General features: G+C 32.8%; 2 protein-coding genes across 2 annotated transcripts in view; one reads left to right on the top strand and one right to left on the bottom strand.

Moving 5' to 3' along the window:
- LOC133192301 (MMS19 nucleotide excision repair protein homolog) overlaps nt 1-16619 on the top strand; it is a 36852-nt gene that overhangs the window by 10353 nt on the left and 9880 nt on the right. The window contains exons 5-14 of the mRNA XM_061328312.1: nt 4828-4978; nt 6279-6404; nt 13154-13215; nt 13397-13558; nt 14092-14169; nt 14689-14769; nt 15026-15083; nt 15531-15685; nt 15966-16041; nt 16204-16411. Coding sequence (XP_061184296.1) covers nt 4828-4978; nt 6279-6404; nt 13154-13215; nt 13397-13558; nt 14092-14169; nt 14689-14769; nt 15026-15083; nt 15531-15685; nt 15966-16041; nt 16204-16411 — 1157 coding nt within the window. The remainder of the gene's footprint in view (nt 1-4827; nt 4979-6278; nt 6405-13153; nt 13216-13396; nt 13559-14091; nt 14170-14688; nt 14770-15025; nt 15084-15530; nt 15686-15965; nt 16042-16203; nt 16412-16619) is intronic.
- LOC133192300 (uncharacterized) lies at nt 7017-9022 on the bottom strand. Its single transcript, XM_061328311.1, has one exon. The coding sequence runs from the start codon at nt 9002-9004 to the stop codon at nt 7265-7267; it is 1740 nt and encodes a 579-aa protein (XP_061184295.1). The 5' UTR covers nt 9005-9022; the 3' UTR covers nt 7017-7264.

Raw genomic sequence — 16619 nt, 5'->3', positions numbered from 1 at the left:
TTCTTTCTTTTCTCTGCCTTATGTAAAATCAAGAATTCTATTTATTTTAACAGGTAATCAGATAATAACCTCATTCTATCATTTCTGAAAAAGTTCTTATTGTAAACTTGGAAGAAAAGGTTGAGAGAGCAGTATAATTAGTCCCCTGAGATTGATTATCTTGCTGGTTGCAGAAAAATTTTAGAGGGTTATGTTTCTGTCACTTTAAGATTAATTAACACCTTTGTCTGCAACTGATGTTTGTTTTGAAGTTAAGGTCAAGCCTGGGTGATATTTGCATTCACTGAAGGCTGGCATTTTAGAAAACACATGCTTCATTCTTCTTTAAATATACATTTAATTGAGTTATTATAGATATGTTTTTTACTGCCTTATGTAAATACAAGGATACTATTTACAGGTTGTTGGATATTTAGCAGTTGCTGTTGCTTATTCTTCTTTAAATATCTTTAAATTTTTGTAAGCAAGTAAAATTCTATCCCCTAATCTGCACCCTTATATTTCTACCCCTCGGTGGGACCCTTTCTGACTGGTCAGATTTCTAGTTGAATCTGAAACAAATCAAGGTTATTGATAGGTTATTTCTTTTATTAATAATCTTACATTCTTCAAATTAAAATCTTTTCTTGACCATTTTTTTTAAATGTTTATTCAATTGTGATTGATAGACATACTAAATAATGATTTTAATAGAAAACTTCTTTGACAAGACAGCTTTAAAATCAATTGAGAGCCCCCCCCCCCCCCCCCCAAAAAAAAAAAAAAAATTAAAAGAAATCACTATGTTTCAAAGATATAGCCTCAAAACAAGTGACATTAGTACATGTATACTCTGACTACCAATTAAGATACAAACTATATTTTTCAAAAAGATTTTTTTTTCTTTTTATGAAGTTCATTCTGGTGAAATGGACTAGTACTTTGTAAGCAAGATACAAGACCAGTATGATCTAGTGCACTTCATGAAATATGCCTACGTGACAAGTCTATGTGATTTACACACCAATAACTCACACAAAACTTAAAAACATTCCTTAATTGGTAGCTTTTGAGTCACCTCTAACAGTAACTTCAAACCCTACATCTAGGTGCCAGTAATTATCATCTTTGATTGTGTTTTCATATCTTCATTGATTATGCCTGACCAGCTAACTACAAGTGCTGATTTATAAATTATCAATACATACTCATTTTACAATTATAGCATTATCAGTTAATTAAATATCACTTTACATAAAACATATAGTATGAGAAGTTTATCTTTTATTTTTAAAAAAATATTTAACATGGGAGAATGAACAAAACTGCAACATTGATAGCATTACAATCCACTCTCTTTGTCAATTGTAGATTGGAAAACTACATGAACATGATAATCCAAAATACCAAATACCACTCTGACTTACTGACCTTAGAGAATGCATATTAACCAAGCACAAAGTGTGAGAAAATTTATTTAGAAATAAATTGTGTGGTCATACAATTTGTCTTATTTTCGTATAAAATGTAATGTGTAATGTAATTCATTACTTAAGCAAAGTAATTGTAATTTAATTACTTTTCTGAATGGAAGTAATGGTAATTTAATGGTAAAAAATCCTATGTAATTGTAATTTAATGCATTACATTTCAAAGTAATTGACCCCAGGTCTGACACATATTTTAATTCCTTATCATCTAGTTCTCATTACAAAAAACAATTAGCTTGGGACAATACGCAGGCCTGACACTGCTGGTAATTGTGCAGATGGACATCAAAAGAACTTTTTAATGTCCAATTCTTGTGTAAAAAATATTTATTGTCAAATAAGCCAAAATTCCTTAAAGTGTGGCTTGTATATTGAGGTGATAATATTTGCTCAAGTTCTTAACTTTATTTTTGAAATGAAATGATACAGTGGTTTCTTAAGCTTAATATTATTTAGAAATAGCAATTCTAGAAAAAAACAAAAGTAAAATAATTTCAAATAAAAACTGTTGAATTTTTATTTGTAGAAATAATTTAAAGTAAAAAATATTACAGTAAATTTTATCACAAGATCAATATGACATAAAGATATACATTCAAGCTTTGTAACAGGGATGTTTGAGATATCAAAGTTTAACTGAATCTAATTGATATGATTTGAATAATCAAACATAACATACATATGTACATGATGTAACTAAACTGAAATTTTAACATAAATAAACTGAAATTTTGTATTAAAACAAGTGGAAGGGGAGGGTGGCATCTGGGGGGGGGGGTGTCCCCAAATACTAGTATATTTGCCACAATATATCATGTACATGGTATACTATAGAAAACAGAGGTACTTTATGAAAATGTTTGCCCCCCTCCCTCAAATGAAATGTCTTCCTATGGGCTTGGGTTAAGCATGGTTGCTAGTTCTCATGATATTGTGTACATGTATATGTTTGATTGACAACAAAATATGAGAACTGTTTACATGTATCACGCTACAGTTTTGTTGATGTTCTATTATACAACAGTTAATCTCTTATCTATGAGAATCACAATGCATATATGTTATATTTTACACTCTGTATTGAAATACTCTTACAAGCCCTTTATCATATCCCACCCATAGTGTAGACTTGTACAGTGATATTGAGTATGGACAGTTCACTTCATTCTCTGTCAATAAGAACTTCAAGAACTTTCCATCAGGACTCAGCAGATGGATCTGTTTGTTGCCAGGGTCAGTAACAAGGATGTTACAGAGGGAGTCACACACTACATTACCTGGCCAAAAGTCCTCTGTCAGGTTCTGTCCACAGTAGACAGACTTCACATGACCAGAGGGAGACATAATCACTAGTTCACCTGTAGTACCACTTGTACGGTTCACAACACAGATATCACTGTTACTGTTCTTTGTGATTCTGAGTGGTACTGTCCATAGTCTGGTCTGACCGTCCTCCTGGTACTCATACTCATGGATGACGTCACCTGTCATTGTGATGTGTCTCACCAGACGTCTACTTTGTGAGTTTAATTTGTAAAGATCTGATTCTTTATCTGTCAAGGTGACCAGTAGTCCACCGTCCACTGACTGACAGATTCCTAGTGGTCCCAGTGGATCTGTACTGATGACTGTAGAGACAGATCCTGATGGTGACAGACAGCTGATGGTCTTGTTACTAAAGTCAGTACAATAAACATCACCGTTATCAGTCACACACATGTCATTAGGAGTGACACTAAATCTATGTTCTGTTGCTCCATCCTTGGTAATTTTTTCTGTATATTTTAATTTAATATCTCTTATGTAACATTTGTCTTCACTGAATGTCTCCAGGATAAGTATTATATTATCTCCATATTGCAATGAATTTATTTGAGTCACACCAATGTCATTTAAATCCAAAGTTTTTCCCACCAAAGACTCAAGTAAGTCATCATTAATTTCACCTCTAATGAACCTCACTGAATGTTCACAGTTTGTGGTATGAACCTCCAATTCAGACAGCATTTTTGTCAGTTCTCTGTGTTTGTCAATCAAGCTGTAATCTGACATGGTGCTTTTGTTCTCCTCCATGAATTCAACTGTGTTAAGAATTCCTTTCTTCTTTTTGTCTAACTCAGATTTCACAAGGTTCAATTGATCATTCTTTGTAACCAAGTTGTCTTTCAGTGTTTGTTCAAGACTTTTTTTGATTTCTGCCAACCTGGCCATTAACTCATCAACATGTTTCTGTAGGCTTCTGATCTCAGAGTCACACAGTTCTTTATTTTTTGTGATCTGTTTTGACGTCTTTTCTATCTTTTCATCAATCCCAGGCAGATCCTTTTCCTTGATCTTCTTCAAAAATGTAAGCAGACCTCTCCTCCTTTGGGTGGCTGCCGTGGTTAGAGTTTTCCAGTTATGATCTCTATGATTTGATTTCGCACAATCACCACAAATGAATTCATCACAGTCCTCACATATCATATCAATAGGTGAATCATGGGATTCACACATTACAATATGCTCTTGAGGAGAGCCCAGTGGATATTTTTTTGAGTTACTGGCAGCCATGTTTGTCAGGTGTTGCCTACCTGAATGACATAGATTTGATGTGCATATTAGATAACTACAAGGACTGTGTAGTTAAATTGCCTTTTTTTTGAGTTACTGGCAGCCATGTTTGTCAGGTGTTGCCTACCTGAACAACCTATTTTTTTGGTGTGCATATTATATAACTACAAGGACTGTGTAGTTGGATCGACTTTAAATTTATTTAATATTACATTAATTAGATTTGCAATGAAATGTAAACACACAGGCCTAAGAATAAATATGCATTTGAACTAGAAGCTCAGAATTTGTCACTGATCTAGGATCTCATGCACATATAATTTTCAAATATGTAAAAAAAAAAAAAAAGAAAGAAAAGAAAAGAAAGAAATTGAGTCATTTCTGAGTCAAATGTGCAAAGTCCTGTTGCTCACTGTTTTTTTTTTTTGTTTTGTTTTTTTTTTTTTTGTTTTTTTTTTTTTGAAGTTTCATGTTAAATGATTGGTGAGACACAGGAACTTCTACTGACTTTTATTCCTTTTAACACTTGCCCTTATTCATGCTAGGAAGATGTACATGTATACTTGAAAGGCATATAAAGAGCATTTAGTTTATTAGGGCTACTTACTGAGTGGTCTGTTTAGTATTTATAATTACAATTTTGATTTGCAATGTAAATGTACAAGTAATATATGTTAAATTTTAAAGCAATTACTCTGCATAAAAGATTTTGAAATGTTCCAGATGAGAAGGTCTGTATACATTTATGTTCAAGTCAAATGGTATAAAATGACATGTTTAATAATTCGATGATAATTTTGTACAGATCACAAGGAGTGGATCTAAGCTACCCGAGGGGTGTGCTGAGACAATATGTAAGGGGGTGTTTAAGGAGGTACAAGTTCAGTCCTTATCACAGACAGACAGATGTACAGTATTCAACATCTTCACAGCACTACTGGATAAAAAACTCACAGGTAAGTAATGATATTACTTGTATTTCACACACTATTTATACACTCTCATTTTGCAAATTGCAATACAGCAATAGTTACCAATGCATTCCCATGCATTTGATGTGAAAACATCTATGAATCATTTTAAGTATTTTAAGTGTAAACAGTAAAACACTACCTTAATTATAGTTTTCATATACAGACATATATATATATATATATATATATATATATATATATATATATATATATATATATATATATATATATATATATATATATTTAAAACATTGCTGTGACGTCATGCCTTTGTTCTTGCAGTCTAAAAATTTACCTGTAGCCGTCCGATAATAATAATTAACAGTCCAATAACATATTATCGGACGGCAGTGATAACAAAATCGGACAGTAGTTAAAAAACAACAATTGCAACGAGAGTGAAATCAAGGTTTAATTTGTCCAGAAACCAAAAAAAAAATTAGGGAGAAAAAATTCAGGGAAAGCGAACACGAGGAAATTAAGTTGTTAAAAATGGCGAATCCAAGAAGAAACTAGAGTTTTAACCTTCCTCAAAAGTAACACTTTCCATTTGGTTTTTGCAAAGCGTTTTCGATACAGCACTGTGAATAAGCCAATTTAAATCCATTTCTGATAAAGAACCAGTCTGCGAATCACTTCATTTAACGAGGTTTGTTCTCCAATGACCGCACTTTTAAAACCCAAGATTTTCATTCTATCATCAAATCAAAATTTTAGATAAAAATCCGCATTTTTACTTTGAATGCATTTTGAAGATATCATCCAACACTGTATCTGTATCAATGTCGAACGCACTTAAAAAAAAAAGATTCCGAATCATAAAAAAATCCTTCATCACCTGACCACTGTCCATAGTTCCTGCTAAGCCAAACGACTGCCATTGAATGAATGAATGAATGAATGAAACAAAAGAGTTCCCTCACTGATTTTACTGTCTAAAGAGAGAAAAAACTTTCTCTTTTCTTTTGTCTACTTATTAGATGGTTTCAGGTAGAAAACTATTGATGCCTGAACTCTTATTGTGTAATTATCGGACTCCTCCAGGTAACTTTTGGACATTTAAATAGCAATGTTTTAAGTAAGATATATGCCTCATACAATTCTGTATGTAAAATTATCAGACTGTTTTCGGCCCTAACGGGCCTCAAACAGCCTGATAATTTAACATATAGAACAGTATTCGGCATATATCCATTACATACTTGTATGCATAATATTGCATGTCTTAACCATTGTTTACCTAGTTATGCTAAAATTTGAAACCAAACCTTTTGTTTTACAGAACTACAGACAATGGGAAATGATTTTGTGTTTGGGTTTATTCAGTCCATGGATACAGAGAAAGATCCGCGGAATCTTCTGCTGGCTTTCCACTGTGCTTGGACCATCATCCTTAATTTCTCTTTAGGTAGTTATGTAACATTTATCTGCTTTAATTTAAGAGTATACAATTATTGAATTTTGATGAGGTCTACTTGTGACCATACGGACCCGGTCAGGTATTGATTGACTAAGGCCGAAAGAATTTAGCATATTATAGAAACACATATAAACACACAAGTAGCAGGGAAATCAATGTTCATGTCTCCATGTTCAGTTGTTAAGATATATTTCAAGATATTTATTCACTTCCTCTTAGCATTTATTATGATAATGACTTGAATACATGCTGCATACATTGTTCGAGAGTTTAATAGCTGTATGCCTGAAATACTAGATGACAAGGAACATATATTTATTAAATTTTTCTTAAGAAGATAAATCTAAAGTGAGTTTCATGAAAGTGTTCATACATGAAGAAAAACACAAATATCATGACAGTTTTTGTACTTAGAATTTTTAAAGAATTTCTGTAAAAAGGTACATTGTAATAATTTTTTTTTTTTACCAAAGATTAAAACTTATAGTTTGATTTTTTTTTGTTGTGAAAAAGTCAAAAATATGATAAGTAGATTATTTAAAGAGCTGCTTAATTTCTGAAAGTTCATAACACTTTGAAGACAAAGAAGAATAAACATGATGTATGAAACATTTATTTTTTCAAAGAAAATGCAATTTCAATAATTAATAAAAACTAAAGTATTACATTCAAAAATCAGATCTGAATACATGACCATTTTACGTCATATTGAGTGACTTTTGATTTTTTTATGTATGTTGTTTTTGATGATTGAACGTGATGTATTGGTGACGCAACACCATGATAAGGGATACATCTTTTCACTATTATGATCACACCTGCCCCCAGATTCTCAGTTTCATATCAGTTTAATATTGATCTAGGTATGTGTACACTTTCACTGTGTTGCTGTCAAACTCTCCAACATAGAGATTGTTCTCTTCATCCAATCCCAGACCACAGGGACTGTTTAGTCCATGATTTTGATTAATCAGAAGAGACAGGAAGTGACCGTCCTGATCCAGAAGATGTACAGAGTTACCGTTTTCATCACACACTAAGATGTGACTAAAAGCATCGGTACAGATTCCTCTAGGGCTGAAAGAGGACTCGGACTGCTGACCTGTGTAGGAGAATCGATGTTTTCCTGATTTATCAACCACCACCACAGACTCCTTTTCAATGTCTGATGTACAGATATCGCCGTTGTTATTCTCGGTTAGGTAGGCTGGGAATTCATATAGTGTTTTTATCCAGTGTTTCTTTCTGATGTCCTGAAGTTTCACCCCGACCTTGCTGTACCTTGTCACCCTGGCCTCTCTGTCTTTATCTTTACTCTTTCCCATCAAAATGTCCCCATTAATGCGGGAGGAGTAAATCCCGAGGGGTTCCCAGTCCTCTGTGGTGAACAATTCAGTGACAATCTTGTCTGGTGTCACTCTGTTGATGCACTTGTTCTTTCTGTCTGCAAACAAGAGATCCCCTTCCTTTGTGACTGTGTGACAACCGACTCTCATAATCCCACCAGTGATCTGAAGTTTGTGTAGCAGGTTCCCCTGAAGATCTGTCTGGACAAGATATTCATCAAAGCTGCTGACCCAGAACCTTTTAGAGGTCTCCAAGGAGATGTGGAAAAGAAAACTTATTCGAGGGACCATGATTTCCCTGAGCTTAGAGACGGAGAAGCTCACTTGCTTATCAGGTCTCGGGTTTACTCTTCCTTTCTGGTGTTCTTTGGAATCATCTTGAGAGGATACATCAACTTCTTCATTTTTGCTTTCAATTCTAACATGTCTTCTTGCTTTTGTAACTTTTGGAAAGCTGATTTTACCAAGTAACCTCTTTATATCATCTTCATTAAACTGGCCAGCAGTAAAAATTGGAAGAACAGGTTTAAATGTTTCTGGGATTGGGTCTATCTCCTCAGCTTTGTCTTCTCTTTGTTTTGAAATTAAATCTTCCAGGTTTTTCTTTGCTAGTTTTGATTGGTATTTCCTAAGAAGCTCTTGTAAATATGAAATATAACTAGTAAAAGTCTTGTCTTGGGCAGTCAAATCATGCAGAATTCTTTCTTCTATTTTGTCTAGTTCAGAAATGTTCTCAGATAATACTCTGTCCACTAAACTTTTGAGAGTGTTAGCTTCAGATGTCATGGTTTCTCTAATCAAATCAACCATTTTCTTTACTTTTGGGACATCCTCTTTGATTTCATTCAGAACCTCATGGGACGCTGGAAGGAAATGATCTTGGATCCTTGACAACTCGTTTTCGTACATTTCAAAATTTTTGATAGAAATCTCTTCAAGGTCAATAAAATGGTGGCCTGTATGTGGCTCAGTCATCGAACATTTGTAACACAGTGCGACTTGGCATTCTTCACACAGCATATCTAGATCCTTGGTTGGATGGATGGGACATTTTTCCTCCCCGAGACTCCTCTGTCGTAGTTGGTACAGGACAAGGTCATGGGTTTTGGTGTCTTCATTTGTGTGGTGCTCTGTATGACACTTGTCACACAATCTCTTATTACATGAGTTGCAGTAATATACACAGTTTTCTTCACAATTGTCACAGATCAGCCAGTGTTGGGGGGTGCCCAAGGCTTCCATGGTTGACCCTGTATACAGTATAAGAATTGAAATAATGTTGTATTTTTCAGGCAATGAAATCATGACCCATTTTTTCTTCTTAAAGCAATATGAGCTGCATTTTTGAGAATTTTATTTTGCTCTTAAAATGTGTTATTATGATAAATTCCTACAGTCCCTGAAATGTTCTACTTTCCCATTTTTCCGTTCGCTCACCGTTCGTTCACCGTTCGTTCAGCGTGCGTTCACCGTTCGTTCACCGTGCGTTCACCGTTCGCTCTCCGTTCACAGTTTTGCGTTCAGCGTTCACCGTGCGCTCGCGTTCACCGTTCACAAAGCGTTCACCGTTCGCTCTTCGTTCGTTCACTTTGCGTTCACCTTGCGTTCAGCGTTCACTTATCGTTCAGTCTCCAGTGTCATTCGGAACTCCGAAGTGAAAGGACTTATCTTTTTTTAAGTAAGGATTTACAGGTTTTGAATTTAATAAAGAATCATTAGTTCATGGGAAAAAATTTTATCTACAATATTTATTTTTATTATTCTAACTTAGCTGTTAGGTTATAAAATTTATCTGGAAAATAAATGTTGTTATAAGTACATGTATGTACCTATGTAGAACGATGCTGAAAAATTAAATTTAAATACGGGCAAAATACTGATACTTCAAGCACTGCAACATTTTGTTGTTATGTTAAAGAAGACAAATCGTTAATGGATAGATAATAATCGAAGTTAATTAATTTACCAACTGCAGCAAAAATACGAAAATATTTATTTCTATCACATTTTTTTCAAATAATACAGAAATACATGTTAAAACTTGTTCTGAGAATGATAAACAGTACTGCGGATATCCAATTAATTAAGTATCTTTAGAGCGAATTAAATTGATAGTGTGGTTTAAAAAAATATTTGTTTAAAATGTATTACATTAAAGAATTTTTTTCTACTTTACATATATAAAGTCTTTAATTAGAGAGAGAGAAATGCCTTTATAACATGATTATCATTTATATAACCAAGGTGATTCTCCAGTAATGATATTTTTCACCGTAACTTTATATGTTTGTCATTCGATATTATTAAGAGCCCCTCCCCCCCCCTCCTTCCCCCTAAATCGGTTACTTAGTTAGTATATCCAGTACATTTTAATTAACATTTAAAAAGAAGTTAATGTGTTTTGTAGCACGAAGTCTCAAAACAAACAGGCATCTAAACAAAGTCATTAAACAACAGTAGTTCAAAATATACATGTGCCGGCGGTGATATTTTAAATTGGCAGGGAGTATGTTTCAAATTCAAGCGGCTTAATGATTCCAAGTATTTATTCCCAATGTATTTTATTCATTTATTTATTTTAGAAATGTTGGAATCAGATCTAGAAATGATAAGAAAAATGTTAAAACTTCTTGGAAATACTAACACTTTGCCTTCGATGTGACGAGATTTTCACACCTGCACAGTGTCGAATGATTTTGATTGACAGGTCAAGCACGTGGACTTCGTGTGAACTTGAAGTAGGAAAATAAAAACCGATTATGACTGTAAAACAAATGGATTTGTTGATAAAAAAAAAAATGGTTACTTTCACTGCCTGATATATTTAGAAAAAAATTTAGAATTTTTGTTTGTTATATGTACAAACATTTGAGGAAGGGGGGGGGGGGCTAAAACTCTCTCTCTCTCTCTCTGATTTGTCTGTTTAATAAAAACTATGACAGCATATTACTTAAATATCAAGTTGTGAAAATTTAATATATAACAAATAATATGATTGCCTCTTTGTATGGTCTTGTCCGAGTATAATCACAGCCGGGAAATGTCTACAGATACATGTAGAAGTCTGCTCAGTAAATCATCATAAAAAATAAAACTAACAATAAATATATTATTGCATTGAAATTTTAAACTACGAGTGTATTTATGCAATACGTCCACATACCTTTGTAAAATATGTTTTTTCTCATTATTTTACACGGAATCGCCTTGTATGGTTGTTACAACCGTTGTAATTCATTCTATAAGTCCGTAGTTTTCTCTTCTAAAATCCACATTATTTGTAATGGTTTTATATACCAAATAAGAATAAACATATTTATTTTACAACTAGATTAATTTCATATATCATACTACAGCGTTCGGTAAGAATTACAATGTTTTACAGCGATAAAAATCGTGTTATCAAAAAGTTGAATTTAAACATCGTACACGTGTGCAGAAAATATTGTAAGAAACTTAAAATAATAATTTTAATTAATGTGCATGTATCGTCTTTCTTAGGACAATTTTCATTGATTTGTTTATTTATTTTTTATTTTTTTCGCACCAGGCATTCGAATACAATATAATGGTTTCAATGCAAGGAAAAGATAAGAGGCATTCCGAATAAATCGTTCATCTTGCGTTCACCGTTCGTTCACCGTTCACTTTGCGCTCGCGTTTGCGCTCCGTTCGCGTTCTGCGTTCGCTCACCGTTCACCGTTCACACATCGTTCACCAAGTTGCGTTCAGCGTTCACACATCGTTCACTCACCGTTCGCTCTGCGTTCGTTCACCGTTCGTTCAGCGTTCGCTCACCGTTCAAGTGGGAAAGTAGAACGTTTCAGGGACTGTATGTAACTTAAACCTTAAGTTTATGATCAATAAGACTACAATAAAGTATTAAATTGTTTCAGAAGAAACACCTCTGTATAATCGAATGTATAGTATTAAATAAGAAATCAATATTGTACAGGATGACAATAAAGTAATTTTGCTTCAATCAGTCAAAGCTTATATTAGTTCTTTCACTGCAAATATGAACAACAGAAGTTTATATACATTCTTTTTTTCTGTTGTTGAAATAGTTAATTACAATTTTGCAACAACAATTTCTGACATCAAAGTTACATCTCATATTGCTTTAAGAAGCAGAGCTACAGTACAAATCATTATTTTCATATGTAGATATGAAAGATAGTTTTCTCATGTATTACAAGATTAGAATTAATTCAAATGATGAACCTCTAGGCTAGGGTGGAGCCACATTAGAGCCTCAGGCTCATATTTATATAGTGTAATGTATATGCTCAGAAATCAATGAGTTTTCTTTTAATATTCAAATGTTTACTCAGGTGACTATTGTGGCCCATGGGCCTCTTGTTTGATTTTTTTTTATCAGCAAGACCAAGTGTACAATTTTTTAGATAACAATCAATATGGAAGCATCTTCATTAAGTATGTACTAGATTCTAGAGGTGCCATAAATAAGGGGCCATTTCAGGTGGTGTTCATTATTTCCCTGTAAGAGCATCTTAAGATTCTGGTGAGGGGTGTGGGTTGATGGGCAGTATTTACTGTCCTGTGATGAACTATAAACAACATTTAATTTCATTTGATAGAATAGATTACAGAACTTACCGTTGTGCAAGGTTTAAGTAATCCTGTGGGCTGATATCAGTCTACAAATCTTCTAGTCAGCCTTCTGTAAAGTTTTACCAGTTTTACTTCCTTCTTCTTTTGCCAGCTTATGAAGTGAAATAAAAATAGATTTAAATGTCTGTTTCATATAGCATTATGACAGTGCATTATACAATAAATCTAACAATGGGGGACTGGTCAGGAAATTATTGTATGCAGTGGAGGAAATTTTTCAATAAAAACAACAACTAAACAAAAAAAATTATTCCATCTAAGGAGTACATGTATATGAATTTCTGTTTTATTTGTTGTGTGCATTTTCATTTCTTTATCATATGTTTATTTTCTTGTAATTGTCAGCTTATAGAAATAAATTTTTTTAATGTTGTATCAAAGGTAGACATTGCTACCGGAAACAAGTGATTATATAATTATGTTTGTCAAGGGAGCTGGGGGTCATTGGAGTTAATTAATTGCTTATGCTAATAAACCTGCGATTGTATGGTTTAGAAAAAAAAACATCTAATATGTTGTAAATCAAAACATCATAGAAAACAGAGGTGATATGTGTAACAGTTCCTTGAGATTTATTAATTTAATTAATTAATTAAATTTAATTGTGAAGGATCTGAGCTTGGTTTACTCCTCTGAATTCTTGGTGGGATTTGTCTTGGACCTTCCGTACATGCTGTCCTGCATTACAAAAAAAAAATGTCACACCACTGATCCAGAGGTCAAGAGATGTATATGTTTTTGTTGTCCATTTTGTAGGGCCCTTTGTGGAGGAAATGTTTGAAGTCACGTCGTGTTACTTTCCTATAGATTTTACACCAGTAAGAACATCCTATATTCTAATTATTTATATTTCAGAAGTTTAAAACACGACCCTTTTATAACAATTAAAAGATGAACAGAACTTCTTCTCCTTAAATGTACTTTAATAGATGAAGATTGATGTTTCCATACATTAATCAGATGAATACTGCTTTATTTATATATTTCTTTTTACTACAGCCACCCAATGACGAGTATGGGATCACCAGACAGGATCTGATCCTCGCATTACGTGGATGTCTGTCGGCCTGTCCGGAGTTTGGACCTCTGTGTGTTCCATTACTCCTGGACAAACTACAATCAGACATAGGGAGTGCTGTCCTAGACTCATTGTTAACACTGGTAAATCAACTTCCTACCAAGTAAAAGGGAAAAAATAAATACCTAAAAAATATATAGGCACTAAATATATTACATGCGAAGTTTTGGCAGTATGCTTATCAAGTGTTCATCATACATTCAAAACAGATGTTGAACTTGTGTCAGAATTCATGCCATTGGGTAAAATAATGTATATGTATGCCTACTGAAATGTTCATTATATAAAACATATTTTTAACAAAGTCTTTCTTATAATGTGAACTTCTAGATATGTTTTACATAAATGTTTCTTGTTTTTTGTAGTAAACATTTGTTTTAAACATATGTTGAGTAAAGGTTATATATACATATTGCTTGTTTTTTTTTTTATGGTAAATATGTTTGAAACATGTTGAACATATATTGCAGTTTTACCTGTAAAAATTTACTATAATAATTTCATTTTAAGAGGGTTAGGATCAAATATTTATGAAAGAAATTAGGTGAATGAATTTGATAACCATTATATTATGTGGTAGTGTGTCTCAGATAATGACAGTATATGTTTATTGTAGTCAGCAGGTGCTATGGTATATGGTGCTAAGTGCATAAAGGAATTCCAGGGACCTTTGTTCAGGTGTATTAAACAGGAAGTACGTATAAAAATAATGACTGATTTTATAGAATTAGTTTGACTTACATCATATATATGTTTAGTCTATATACTTTGTAAATTAAAGCACTAACGGGTCAGTTATACCCATACAAAGACTATATATATACTACACTGTCCCCACTGATTTTCCATATCAAATCTGAATGGACCATTTTGGTCAAATCTAGTTATACTCCAACAACAGACTGGACTAGAGCATTCTTGTATGGATTTAGAGTATATGATGAATGTAGCATAGAGAAACAAGTTATTTTCAACAAAAAAAAAATTATGTGCTAAAAAAAAAAATTGGTAAAAATGCTTTATGATTATTGTTTTCAACAAAAATGTAAATTATACATATATCTTGCAAATTGAATTATTGGAATAGAATACATGTACATCTTGAATGAAATTATACACAACTTTTCATTGAGTTCATTTGGCAAAAAAACTATTAATATTTAAATTGTACAATTTCATCAAGTTATTCCCTACAACCTTATGATCTCTTCAGATAACAACCCCTAAGTCTCCAGAAATAGAGATTGCTGCTGAATCAGCCCTGACAGCAATATCAACAGCTCTCTCTTCTCAGGTAAACAGATATAAATCTTAAAATATTAGAAATTGCTGCAGAATCACTCCTGGCAGCGATATCGATAGCTCTTTCTCCTTAGGTAAATGGATATATTAAAAACATAAGGTACACAGATTCAGAGTATTTCAGTATAGGGATAAGGTACACTTAAATCATATATGACAATAGTCATAAAATAGATGATATTGCAGTGAATTACATGTTTTTTTACTTGCACATATTTAAACAGTTTATAGTTACTTATTATTTGTAGGTGGGACTCTCAACAGATAGCTCAGAAGTTGATGTTTTTATAAAAGAAGTCATGCAAGGTTGTACAGTTCCTAAAGTCCAATTTATTTATTATTTAATATTTTCTTATTTTTTAGCCTTTTTTGTTCACATCTTTAAAATCTTTTACTGGGTATATGAAACTCAGTAAAAATAAAGTATATTGTTTTATAAAGATTTTTGAGTTAAACTAAACTTACTCTAAAATTGCTTTGAATATGAAATAGAGACAATGTAAAACAGGCTTATAACAAAGTCCCAGGGATGGACAATTTTGCCTCATTATAAATATAAATCATTATATTTGTTAAGTTCACAATACATGTATATTTTAAATCCATGGGGAATGAAAATCACTTCATTGTAAGTGTCATTTCATTATAAGCATGTTCTACTCTGCAGTGTATACCTCTGTCGTGTATTGCTGAGAATTCTGTTTTGTTTATAATTATATTTTAAGTAATAAATGTAATTGTTTCGTTTTTCAGACTGTAAGCGCCACTTTTCGGATGAGGACCTGCGATTGTTTAAACCTTCCTGTAAGCTATTTCTTGCCATCGCTAAGGGCTCTGACCATGCTTGCTGTGTTGTTATACAACAGATGGTGCCTGTACTGGAGGATATGTACAACAAATTTACTGGGGTAAGTGTCTAACATTCAACCAATTCCATACAGCAGTGAATAGACATTTTATCAATGTTAACAACTGATGGAGGGGTCAGGGATCATGCAGCTGATTATCCTCCAAACTTAAGATAACCATCAGTGAACTAAAAACTGTCATTAATATATGTCATATATTTATATAATTGACAATAGGTATTAAGGTATTTGTTTATAATTTGCAATAAGTAGAAAAAGTCAGTGATTAACATAAAATGTATTTTATTATAATACATGTACTTATATTTTTTTCTTTCAGACAAATCAGAGAAAACAAATAATAGAAATGCTAGTGAAGTTTTTGTGTTCTTCTCGAGATTTTATTGGAGGCAGGGGTATGAACAACTAATTATACTCCAAATTTTGACTTTTTTAAATAGATTTATTGTTTCTTCTCAATTGTTTTATAAATACATGGATATATGAAAATTAAAAAATAATCAAGGAATTTAAAACATGATTTAACATTCTTGACATATTTTCTTTTCATTATGCAGCCCCCAAAGTTGTCTCAGGATTGACATCTTCCTGCCTGAAAATTCTGTTGTCAGCAGCCTCTCAGTCCAATGTGACCTTGACCTCAACAGCTGTTCAAGGTCTGGGTGAACTTATGACCTTGTCTAATGTTCTAAAATCAGGGGAGCTGAAAACAATGTGTTGGTGTATTTTGGACCGGGTGTTGAATTCTAAAGATAAGGGTGTAAGGTAAGTAACAGTGTATTGGTGTATATTGGACCAGGCAAGTAACGAACTACAGGGTAAACAAGATAGTCATTTATCAAAATAGTTTGTCTAAAAAAATAAAGATAAATTTGTAAATGCACTCAACTTAAAAAATACAAAACAGAAATTTTTTAGTTTTTAGCTCACATGAGCTGAAAGCTCAAGTGAGCTTTTCTGATCACCCGTTGTC

The sequence above is a fragment of the Saccostrea echinata genome, unplaced genomic scaffold, assembly GCF_033153115.1.
Source record: "Saccostrea echinata isolate AGI-Se365-2 ecotype Australia unplaced genomic scaffold, CSIRO_AGI_Sech_v1 ptg000025l, whole genome shotgun sequence".
In the NCBI taxonomy this organism is placed as follows: domain Eukaryota; kingdom Metazoa; phylum Mollusca; class Bivalvia; order Ostreida; family Ostreidae; genus Saccostrea; species Saccostrea echinata.
This window is presented reverse-complemented; position numbering and strand designations above follow the sequence as displayed.